General features: G+C 42.6%; 1 protein-coding gene across 3 annotated transcripts; it reads left to right on the top strand.

The window, feature by feature from the left end:
• The first annotated feature begins 1,812 nt into the window (after window positions 1-1,812).
• On the top strand, window positions 1,813-10,400 carry LOC104951968 (serine/threonine-protein kinase tousled-like 1-B). 3 transcript variants are annotated; one of them, XM_010778715.1, is made up of 17 exons: window positions 1,813-2,413; window positions 4,286-4,407; window positions 5,352-5,420; window positions 5,568-5,606; window positions 5,727-5,802; window positions 5,886-5,929; window positions 6,462-6,551; window positions 6,653-6,730; window positions 6,816-6,908; window positions 7,046-7,156; window positions 8,108-8,244; window positions 8,399-8,590; window positions 8,809-8,875; window positions 9,067-9,164; window positions 9,912-9,993; window positions 10,092-10,183; window positions 10,279-10,400. In XM_010778715.1, exons 1-17 carry the CDS (start codon window positions 2,287-2,289, stop codon window positions 10,370-10,372), a joined length of 1,611 nt encoding a protein of 536 aa, XP_010777017.1. In that variant the 5' UTR covers window positions 1,813-2,286; the 3' UTR covers window positions 10,373-10,400. The 3 variants fall into 3 exon arrangements, with proteins under 3 accessions (XP_010777017.1, XP_010777018.1, XP_010777019.1); XM_010778716.1 differs by having other exon boundaries at window positions 1,814-2,413; window positions 6,468-6,551; XM_010778717.1 differs by lacking the exon at window positions 5,568-5,606 and having other exon boundaries at window positions 1,814-2,413.
• Window positions 10,401-12,099: the final 1,699 nt, after the last annotated feature.

Genomic DNA, 12,099 nt, shown 5'->3' with positions numbered 1-12,099 from the left:
TTACAGAGTACCACAGACTCCCCCCCCCCCCCCTGCCTGAAACACCTTGTCTGCTTCCGTAACATAGTGACATCGTTATATAACAATCACTCTTGTACGTGCTAAGGGGCGGGACATTTACGGTTGACCAATCACAACAGAGTCTAAAACCTTAATATATTTAGTTTAATAGGATATTACCAAAACAACATTTCCACATTTGAGAGCATGAAAACAACATGTTCTGCTATTTTTGCATTAAAATTGCAATGAATATCTAGCCTAATAAATCAGTAATAATTGTTTAAAGATATTCTAACATAATATATATTGCTATTATAATAATAGAATACAACATTTATGTTATATACACTTCATATACATATTATTTAAGGAGACTTTTGGAACATTTGGAGAATTTTGTAATTTCAGTCAAATCAGCCCTGTGTCTTGCGTCATCTCTTTCCCAAAAAGTTTTTTCACCTGCAAAATTGAAAAGAACAATTTCAACAAAAAACAGTGTTTTATTTTTGTCTTTAGTTTAGGAAAGTGGGCTGTTCTAAGGTTAATACGATTGGATGCTTATTGTCACAAAAAGCTGTTTATACAGTTTTGAAATATCCTGTGTAAATGAAAACCCTTTATTCTCCTCTTGACTGTGTTTTTTAACTGTTATTATTATTATTTAGCATTATTGTTAGAAATAGGTCTCATACAAATTCTGTGAACAGTTTCCAAAATGTCAGTCAACATTCCCAGTTTTCCCTGAGACATTCTATGCTCCTGGAATGTCCCCACTGCTGCACGACACTGTTTTCCTCATAACACAACTCACAACCAGTATGTGTTTTTGTGTGTACAAGTAGTAGAGTAAGACAGTAGACTGCTTATACAACCTTCCTCATTGCCTGTCAAGACTATTGCTCTGTTACCATGGAAACCATGTGACCAAAAAATCAGGTTACCATGGGCAGGTGCATAAGGTGCAGTAGTATGGTTTGTGCCTCAGACTATATCCTGATGAAATCTCACTGCAATTGGAGCAGAAGTTTGACATATGCAAAAACCCTCGAAAGAGTACTTACTGTCTTTTTTAATATCTCAAATGAATCCAGGAAATGAATTTTATTTTCAATTATAAGGGGTTAAATATTTGTTTCTGTATCAGGAAAGACTTGCATTGTCTGACTTGCACTAGGAGTTACAGTTATTTCATTTTCATGCAAAAAGTGGTGTAAGAATAAGATATAGGCCAAGAGTGTTGCAGGTTTAAAAATATGTGTGTGTATTTGTGTGTTTTGTGCATGCTACCCTACAAGAGGGCATTTTGATGCACTGCACCAAATTTGGAACAAAAGACCTTATAGCCCAGACCACATCACTATCCTCCCCCACCTGCCCCCCCCCCCCCGAACCCCCAAAAGCAACTTGTAATTCAACACTAAAATACATCATATCAAGACCAGCCTTACTTAAACATCTACTTAATTATACACACAGCATCTTTGCATCTTTACCAATATTTGTATATAAATGGGCACACAAAAACACCAAGATATAGATAAATATCATACAATATATTGCCTATAAAGTGTATGTGCACGTGCATTTGTGTAAGAAAAGTCTATATATAACTATTGCCTATTATACATTATATACAGACAGTACATGTAATGTGTATGTATACAATATAACCTATATAGTGGTGTGTGTGTGTGTGTGTGTGTGTGTGTGTGTGTGTGTGTGTGTGTGTGTGTGTGTGTGTGTGTGTGTGTGTGTGTGTGTCATGTTTCCCTATTTGCTGTCGTTCTCCACAAGCAGGCACAAACTTTCGGCCATTTTTTCGGGGTGTTTGTTGTTTTCTCCCAAGCAGCAGGCTGTTCTCAGGTCGACGCTGAGAGCAGCCTACCAGTCACCCTATGGCCAGTGTGCAGGAGGGTGAAATGATCCCAGATCAGTGTCTGTTCCGGTGTCATTCCATCCCCCCATCGCGGTACTAGGTGCGCGCCAGCCTCGCGATAGCCTCGCTTACTAGAATCAAAGCTCCGCTCGCGAACTGGATGCTGACAGGCGCGCGGTGCGGTCATCATGCAAAGGTTACACTGGATCCGTTTCAGCGAGTCTCTAAAGAAGCCGCTTCTCCGCAGCACAATGCGAGGCGGGTAGCGGTAGCAACACAAACTCACGCTCTGACTCACGTTTACTGGCCTGTTTTGTCCACAGCAGGTGTCTAACGATGGACGCAAGTTTGGGATTTCCGCAAACGGCAGTGTGTACGCTGGCTCCTCTCGGCGGTAAAGTGGCTTCATGAGTGTCCAAAGTAACAGTGGAAGTGGTGGTGGAAGTTTGGAGGCGACGCCATCTTGGTCGCAGCTCTCCTCGTCCCCAACGATTTCTCAACAACCTATAACTGCGACGGCAAAGAGCAAGGAAGGTATATTAGCTCGCCAAGTGCTCATCTAACTCGTATTCTCCTTAAAGTGTTTGCTTTGTCTGAGAAGTGGAGTGTTTTGACCGTGTGGAGCTAACGTTTGTTGAAGTAAAAATGGATGTCAAGTTCACTGATGCCGTGAATGGGAAGCCAAACGTCAGCTGTCAGTTCAGTTGATGGCCAGTTTAAGTAGCAGCAAGCTATCATGTTTGTACAAAGGAAGTGTTAGCTTGTTTGTTTTGTCAGCGTACATTATTTCTTGTTACTCGTAGCTGTTGAGGCGATCACAGTGTTGTTGTGGCAGTTTGTAACATTCTCCCCCTATCAACAGCATCTAGTTGATATTAAACAACATAGCTGTGCATGCATCCATTAATGCATTAAAATGCATGCTCCTGCTGCTGTAAACTTGAGCACAGGCCCTGCTTTTCACCTTTTTCGGCCAGTTTGGCTGCATCTGTTTTCCTCATTGTTTTCGACATGTTCCTGAGACTTTATTTACTCGATACTGCTAAGTTGTTGGATGTAATGTGACAAAACTGTGTCACAAGTGGCAAAAATAAGTTATAACCTTACAGCTAAGTATTTTAGTTACAGCACATGCTTTTAAAAACGACAAGGAAGGTGTGTAAGATCTGCTGCATAATTACTTTACTATTACTAATGTAGTTATGTTTTTATGATTATTTCCAACCAGGGACATATTCCTAAAGACATCAAATATTGCTGTAATATGAAACTCCTGGCTCTATAGAAAAATTAAGCCTAATCACTCATCCCTGTCCTTAAATAACCTCGCACAGGCCTTGTTGTGTGCTCTCTGTTTAACTTGTTCAGGGGTTTCTTAATGTCCATTATGCCTTTTAGGGCTTGCCCCTCTGGGAGAAGCTATGTAAAGATGACAGCCAGGAAATATCCAATAAGGAAACAAACACTTGCATCAGTATTCAGCAGGGAGCAGAGGGCCTGTGTATCTCTTCCTGGAAACCAGTTGTCCAAGAACAAGGCCCAGTTGCAGGGCTGCATACACTGTAGCCTTTAGCTTGTATAAAACTCATTTTATCATGACACTGGTTTAGATTTACAGCGGTGTAGGAGACTTTTAAGACGATCCGTACCATACAAAGATGTTTTCTTAAGCCAGTAGATCTGTGAATAAACACTATTTAATTCAGAGTGGTATGTTAACACATTTAGCATTTAAAAAAGACTGTCCTCCCTGCGATTTGAATACTGCCCTAGTCCATATTGCGATTAACGTGAAGCATTCGGATTAGCGGCATAAAGCCCAGATATACATTGCCCGTGCGGCTCTGAAAGCGATGTGAATTTGGAAAAAGAATCCCAGTTTTCCTTATCTGAGCTGCTCTATCTGCAGGGCTTATGAGGTTTTGGGATCCCTAAATATCACAGACTAGTTTAGCACAGTGCAATGAGGCCATTGTGACGGTCTGAGATAATAGAGGGGCTGGTTGAAGGTTTTTTTGCTGACAAACTAATAGCATCGCTCTGCTCGGCCTCGACTTTTCTCCCTCCTCACTTCCCTGTGGCAGAATGACCTTCCCCGCTTAAGTTAGAACTGCACTGTCACTCATCCGCAGTATCTTCCACCCTAGCATGAACCTTTTACCTCTACTGCCAAGTCGATTAAATTCATATTTCTATTTTTATCCTCTAATCACTCTCAATTTTTCTCTAATCCTCCCCTAAAATACTGTCCTCTGTTCCTTCTCTTTGTGCCCATTTTAATGTATTTCTAGTCCCAGAAAAATGTCTGAATTACTCCAAATGGTTGTGCTTCTACTGTTCTTGTCACCACTGTTTGTTTGTAATGATGGTAATATGACCCCACTCTGTTGTTTCCCTTATGTCAAGCCCCAATGGAGGAGCTGCACAGCCTGGACCCCAGGAGGCAGGAGCTGCTGGAGGCCAGGTTCACAGGAGCCGTCAGTGGCAACACCGGAGGCAGCACCGGGAGCACCAGCGGGGGTGCTAAGGTAACCGCAGCATGCACACACTAAAGCCTTAGGGTCTACGTCCACATATCTACGCCTTTTTTTGTCAGAAAGGTGTCACCTGGGAGCTGGGGAGAGTCTCCTCAAAAAAAGCTGTTGTTTCTACGACAATGTTACTTCGACTAAGTATCATGGTTGCTGTATAACTGGCTTGGAACTTATTATCTGTTTGTGTTGTCATACATTTTGAGATGAACTATTACAACCAACCGAAAGATGCTTGCTCTAAAGCTTTGTATGAATGAGCTTCAATGCTAAATCTGAGGAGAATATTCTGCGTACGGTACAAGAAATTCATCGACTGCAACATCCAGTGTTAGCCTGTCCGATCCACTTAAAGGAATGAGCTTTTCGGTCCTGTTAGGATAGTTTTCCTTCTGAAAGTCACGTTCAAAAACAAGCTCCTCCCATTTCTACAAATCCGTCGCCATCGCTTTTCTAAAAAAGGTGATATATTTCTCGTAGCGGGCGAACAAACAGCCTCATGAGCTAAAGTTTGTTTCCTCTCTGATAAAGGTCAAAGAAAACACCTTTTGCAGACAACTCTATGATTGATCTGCATTGTTTGAATGCTTGCTAGAAAGAAGGCAGACAGTCTTCAGGCTTGTGTTCAGTGACTAACTCCACCATGACAGTCTGAAGTACTACATTTGCAACAGGGATTGTTTGAAGTTAGGAAATAAACACAACACCAAAGGTTTCTGTGGTGGAAAGAAAAAGGTCTGGGTATGTTCATGCGTTGGATATAAACCAAGAGACACACCTCATAGCAGACGATCTAGATTCCTATCAGAGGTGTCGGAGAAGGGGCCTGCCCTCTTGCTTTGACCTGCTTTGTTTACATCAGGTTGCAGAAATAGCACCCGTGGAGACTATTTTCATTCTGAATGTGATCACTTATTTGTTTGAATTGTCACTGTGTGCAGGGCCTGGCCAATGAGTCCTCCAACCACAGCTATGGCAGCCTGGGCTCCTCCAGTGACAAGGAGTCGGAGGTAAAACACACTGACATTTGTGTTTGTTTAGACGGAGCAAAAGAGATAGAATAGACACAATTCTACAAACAGCCTTGCTTTGCCCACTCCACTTTTTTCTTACTGTCTCTCCCACTACCTCCACCTCTCCTTGTCTTCTCTTCCTAGAGCTCTGATTTGAAAAGAGGGAGCTCCCCTGCCTACTCAGTATGTACTCTTTCTTCCTACTCTGCTCCTTCTCGCTGAACACCACCTCTCGAGTCCAGCTCTGTTAGGTCGAACTCGAGAGTTTTATGCCTTCTCCTCTCATTTCATATCGATTCACAGACCCCGGAGAAGAAGCACTCGGAATCGTCCAGGGGGAGGAAAAGGAAAGCGGACACCTTTTCAGAGAGTAGTCAAGGTACGAGTGAAACTTGCAAGAAATGGCTATAATGTAGGCCTCACTGACGAATGCATTACAAGTTTCTGTTGGCTTTATTGCAGGGAAGACGTCCACACGTGGGCCCAAGATCAGCGACTACTTTGATGTGAGTATTACAAAGACTCCAGTCAGTGCCTCCGCCAATGTGCTTTCTTTGAGCTTTTCTTTCTGTGTATTTGTTAGTTTTTGTGACCTTTTGGGCATGTTAACGGTGAAAATACTACCAATTTGTATACAGATGAATTACAAACTGTAGCTTGAGCTCAGGAAGAACCCATTCCATTTCTGAGAGGATCCAAAACAAGGAGTGGAGACAACCTTTATTTGTGTTGCTTTCATATGATGTTGAAATAACCCGAACAATATGTTGCCAACTGGGGAATTCATGTGAAAGCCCTCAAGCTTTTTAAAAACAACAACTTGAGAAACAGATACTAACATGTTGTTTAACATGAACGAGCACTTGAATGCACCATTTTCCTTGTTGAAGGTCTGCTCTCCCCATTTTTTTCCTTTCATTTATCTTAAAATAGTTTTAAGGCCAGAGAGTGTCTTTGTTGAGAGAGAGAGCCAGTGCTGTGAGCCGGACTCGCCATTTCTAAAGCCCATTTCTAAGTTGGCTCTTTTTCTTTGCAAAGTTTCAGGGTGGAAATGGTTCCAGTCCTGTCAGAGGCCTCCCATCAGCCCGCCGCTCTCCACAGAACTCACACTCTGCCCCGGGCTCACTCGTGAGTACTTGACAAGCAATAGAACGCCTCGAACAAAGATCCTCGCTCAGTCATTTGGACATGAGGTGCTGGATTCAGTCTCTGTGTCTCTGTGCCTTTAGGTCCGGCAGAATAGCTCTTCTCCTACAAGTCTGTGTTTTGTGGAACAGAATAAAGCTTCCTCCACCAAGTGTGTCCAGGTAATACATGGCGTACATGAAACACTCACATGACACATGTTTTAGACGTTTTGACCTCACCTTTGACTAACTCCTTGTTTTATAGACGGACTTAACGGGCCTGAAACTCGCTGCTCTGGAGAGCAACAAGAGTCTGGACCTGGAAAAGAAAGAGGGGCGGATAGATGACCTTCTCAGGGTGAGTTCCGCCTCCATGAACTGAGTTCTAATCGAGGAGCTGTATACTGTACTAACAGCTTATGGGAGGTTTGTATCACGTGTTTAATAACCACACAATAAAGACTTGATGCAGTCCTCGCTGTCTTCCCTCAACAGGCTAACTGTGACCTGCGGAGACAGATAGACGAACAGCAAAAACTCCTGGAGAAATACAAGGAGAGGCTCAACAAGTGCATCACCATGAGCAAGAAACTGCTGATAGAGAAGGTACCTGTCTCTGCACGCACGCACGCACTGTGTCTTCACTGTAGAGGTTAGAAAAGAAAAATGGCTGTTATTTATATGTTTTTGATCCTTTTTTGGGAAGGAAGGAAGAGCCAATCGAATAAAAGCCTAGAGGGAAGTGCACATGGCGCGTTTTAGGCCACCTCGTTTCTATTGTTTCTGAAGTGCAGAAAAACAGGCTCAAATGCCCAGAGTTGAAAGTAGATACACTTTTGGTGCTCAGCAGCGTGCCCCTTGTCATGTGACGAGAAACAACCAATTACAGCCAAGGGATAACTTTAGTTTGTTAAATATCAGCATACCGCAAATATATAGAAGTACTTTGTTTAGTGCTATTCTATCACCCTGACGTAAACATCTGTCCTGTGTTTCACCTATATTCCTTTTAAGAGCACTAAAACTTCTCAAGGTTGCTAATATCCTAAATGTTTATGTCTCGGTTGCCGGACAAACACACACACATAGGAAGCGGCTCTTTGCAACATAAAGACAACTTATCTTAGCGACATCAACACAAGACCAGGGAACCAAATGTCCATCTGATGTGCCGTGTGTTTTTGATCTGGTTAAAAAGGCTGTATGTGGGCCCCCGACGGAGACTCTTACACCTAATGTGTTTTGTGAAGATTTACAATGTATCGTTGGCAAGAACATTTAGTAGATAACAGAAATGAAGCAACAGCTTTTCTGAGAACGAGTCCAACATTCTTTGGTGTTTTAGCTCTGCTTTGGTCCAAGTCCTGAGGGGGAGATCCTGTCTGTGGATTAGAATCTCTTGACCCTCCACCTCTTTCCCTCAGGGATCCACCATTCTGGGCTGGACTTGATAAAGCTGCACAGGGTTGCTGTGGGATTTAATGAACTGGGTGGAGGATATGGGTGAGGAATGATCACATTAAGTTGGCCTAATGTTCTCCCTGTTCCTGTGATCAGAGCACCCAGGAGAAGCATTCGTGTCGTGAGAAGAGCATGCAGGACCGCCTCCGTCTCGGCCACTTCACCACCGTCAGACACGGAGCGTCCTACACGGAGCAGTGGACGGACGGATACGCATTCCAGAACCTGATCAAGTAAGAAATGGCAAACGCATAGGTTTTCATCGAATTACATGATGTTCTTCTTTTAGATGTTGCATTCTACATGGCGTTTTGTGCAAGGTTTATTTTCTGCTACGTTTCCCAATTGAGCCGTTCCCTTCACCCCCCTGTCCTCCCCCCTCTGCAGGCAGCAGGAGGGCATCAACCAGCAGCGGGAGGACATCGAGCGCCAGAGGAAGCTGCTGGCCAAGAGGAAGCCTCCAAACCCCGCCTCCCCCTCACTCTCCGTGGCCTCCACCTCTGAACCCAAGCAGCGCAAAACTAAGGTGGTCAACGGCAACGACTCCGACCCCTTCCTCAAGCCCTCCTTGCCCCAGCTGTGAGTACACTGAAGCAGCCACTTCCTGTAGGATGTTGGACCTTAAAGAAGGAGAGGGTTGCCATACCTCATAAGCCTTCTTTAGACACACTTTTTCACAGTTGCTCTTCGATGAAGGGTTAACAATTATTCCAATACGATTTGGAGTTAAATAATAAAAATAAATCTCAAAGGTTTCCTGTTCTGAGATTTTTACCTTTTCTTTTTTCTTTTGTCAGACTGACCCTCGCTGAGTACCACGAGCAGGAAGAGATCTTCAAGCTTCGCCTTGGACATCTAAAAAAGGTCAGTAGCAAAGATAACATACAATTGATTACAAACTAGTGCAACTGTAAGGAATTTGTATCTAGTGAAAGTTGCCAAAAATATACAAAATAAAAAGAGATGCAAATACAGTCAGCTTCAGTTGCTACTAGAGTCGTTAAAGCTGCACAAATGTTGAAATAGGAAAAGAATGTCCCGGTGTATTTACACAGGAGGAGGCTGAGATCCAGGCGGAGCTGGAGCGCTTGGAGCGGGTGAGGAACCTCCACATCAGAGAGCTGAAGAGGATCAACAACGAGGACAGCTCGGCGTAAGTCCGCTCTACATGCAGCACCGTCACATGAAGTAGCCCAACTGTTGAGACCAGGATTCAAATCGTGCCTAATTGATGAAACATCAATTCAGTTTTGACTTTCAAGACAAACATGCACATTAATAATCCCATATGTTCTAGTTGCATTCAGCACAACAAGTGTTGCAGGAATGAGTGCTAAAACCCAGAGTTAGCAAGTCAATGCTTTTTTTTTAAATAATGATTGGTGAGATACCTGAAATAAGATCTGTGGCTAACACAATATATTTTCCTTGAGAGATTTACAGTAAATACGTTAGTTAATATCCCACACGTGAATGTCCTAATTAAAATGTTCGTTGTGTCTTAAAAAAGTCGGTTGTTAACACCGTTAGCTAAAATAAGACTTAATCACCCAGATCTTTAGCCGCCTTTAGCTTAGCATGGTTTTGTGAAATCCTGTGACTGTGATGTCGTTTTTTTAAATGTTGACTATTTACTTTTGGCGATATTATTAAGGCTTAAAAAACCAGTAGAGAGGTGTTAATATGTGGACATTATCCAGCTGCACAGCATGTTTGAGTATCGTACATGTGTTCGCCACAGATCTCTTTTTCTCCAACACTTATACATCAAATAAAGAAATTCCATTAGCTTTTTATCGAAGGAACCCTTGCGTTGCTTCCAGGTCAGGCTTAAAAAAGATGTCATCACTGCACCAAAGTTATAGGTACAAGCAGTAAGTCTTTTGCCTTCTCCTCTCAGGTTTAAAGACCATCCCACCCTGAACGAGAGGTACCTGCTGCTGCACTTGCTGGGCAGGGGCGGCTTCAGTGAAGTCTACAAGGTAGTGTGTGTGTGTGTGTGTGTGTGTGTGTGTTTTCCTATTCCTTCTCTCTGTAAAGTATGCTAAAAGTAAAATGTGTGTGTCTTTGTCCCACACAGGCTTTTGACCTGTTTGAGCAGCGCTACGCAGCTGTTAAAATCCACCAGCTCAACAAGAACTGGAGGGAGGAGAAGAAGGAGAACTACCACAAGTAGGTCTCACACACACACACCTACACACAGTGTCCGATACACAAAGACAACGTGTTTCAGAAAACTCACCACACTACATCTATTTCCTTCCCAGGCATGCATGCAGGGAGTACCGGATACACAAGCAGCTGGACCATCCTAGAATTGTCAAACTCTACGACTATTTCTCCCTGGATACTGACACGTGAGTGACCTCTGACCTCTGCCTGCTGGGCGACACATCCTGATGCTGCTTATCCTACTGGGTTTAAAAGAACGATCACTTTAAAGCAGGGGTGGGGAACCTCCGGCCCCCGGGCCGTATACGGCCCGCGAGACAATTTGATACGGCCCTCGAGGTAACACACGCGGGAAAAAAAAGAAATCTAGACCGCAAAAGAATTAAACAAGCGAGTGCCTGTTTTTCCAGGGTTCTTGAACACAACACGAGCCCAACGTGTCATCACGTGGTATATGTCTCGTCTGACAGGGGTGCAGTTCTGACGGAGAGCACCAGAACGTCGCTCCGGCACTTAAAAAATTGCAGTACCCATAAGGAGCTGTACACATGCCGCAGTTTTTTGCGTGGCTGTGTCTTTAGTTTTAAGCCCAGTGGTGATCTCTTCATCTGTCATACTGATCATACAGTCAATAACTTTGTTGTTATTAGCATCTGGTTAGCTAGCAATGCTAACGAATATAAGATCTTTTTTCTCCAACCAGTGAGTTAAAGGCAAATCTTTATATGATCATTATAGTTATAAAAAAATAAGAGAATAAAGTAAACAGGTATAAAATACTATATGACAGTAACAAAAAGTTGTTATTAATAAACAAGAATAGAGTTTGAAAGGGGAGTGATTTGTAAAATATCCATAAAGAAAAATAAATCTGCTTCCAGTTCTGTTTCATATTGATGTTGAGAGATGTATCCATAGATCTCCTGATGTTGCTCTCAAAGTGCACCAGATTGATGCTTTTAATTTCAACATTTAAAAAAAAGATCTTCCCAGGAGAGCATGCCCCCAGATCCCCTAGAGGAGGTTAGGTCTCCCCCCCACTTAAATCATGTTCACATGGATAGGAAACTAAATTGCACATATTTTGTGTCCATATCTTTCTGTTTTGGTGGTCATGCCACAACCGTGCACGTGCATGCATGCGCGAGTCATGGTAAGATATCTGGATTAAGAGGTTGCTTTTTCTTTGCACAGCATGAAAGAAAGGCTAAATGAATGGGCTGTGAATGGGCCACCCCTGCTCTAAGGTAAGGATAGTGCACACACATAGATACAAGTGGTACTGGTAACATAGTGGAATGTTCTTTACTCCAAGTCAAGAACCAAAACATTATTTTTTTTAGCCTTCTTATATCTATTTTCCAAAACCTCAAATAAAAGTGAAGACACGTATGCCCAAAACAGAGCAATAAATGATGAACAATGACATGACACCTGAAGTTTTGGATCACGAAAATTACAGAGTTAGCTCAGTCACTCAAACCTTAGTCCATTGTAGACTCTCTACATTTATCAATAGTGTGTCAGTAACTTGTCAACAGAGTCACTCACAAGATGCAGTGCAAAGCAGTAACTTGTATAAATTGTTGTATAAAACTATCCCTCACCTTAACATTATATGTTTCTGTACCTAAAAATAAAATACAAATGTTGAAAGTGCATACATATAGAATAAGATAACCCTTGAATAAGCTTGGCCTTGTAAACAATCAGAGGGAACCACCCATAGCCGCGGGAAGTAGGGGTGCTGGGGGTGCTGCAGCTCCCCCTGTTGGCGAGTGGTGTACATTTGAAAAACTGAGGGACCACCTAAATAAAAATGATTAAAGTACATAAAATAGTTATGATTTTACTTAAAATAAAATTAGCTGTATACAGTAGCATATAATAGTCATAGTATATATTTGTATCAGTCA

Source organism: Notothenia coriiceps, unplaced genomic scaffold, assembly GCF_000735185.1.
Source record: "Notothenia coriiceps isolate Sejong01 unplaced genomic scaffold, NC01 NC01_scaffold00019358, whole genome shotgun sequence".
NCBI classification, from domain to species: Eukaryota; Metazoa; Chordata; class Actinopteri; order Perciformes; family Nototheniidae; genus Notothenia; species Notothenia coriiceps.
This window is presented reverse-complemented; position numbering and strand designations above follow the sequence as displayed.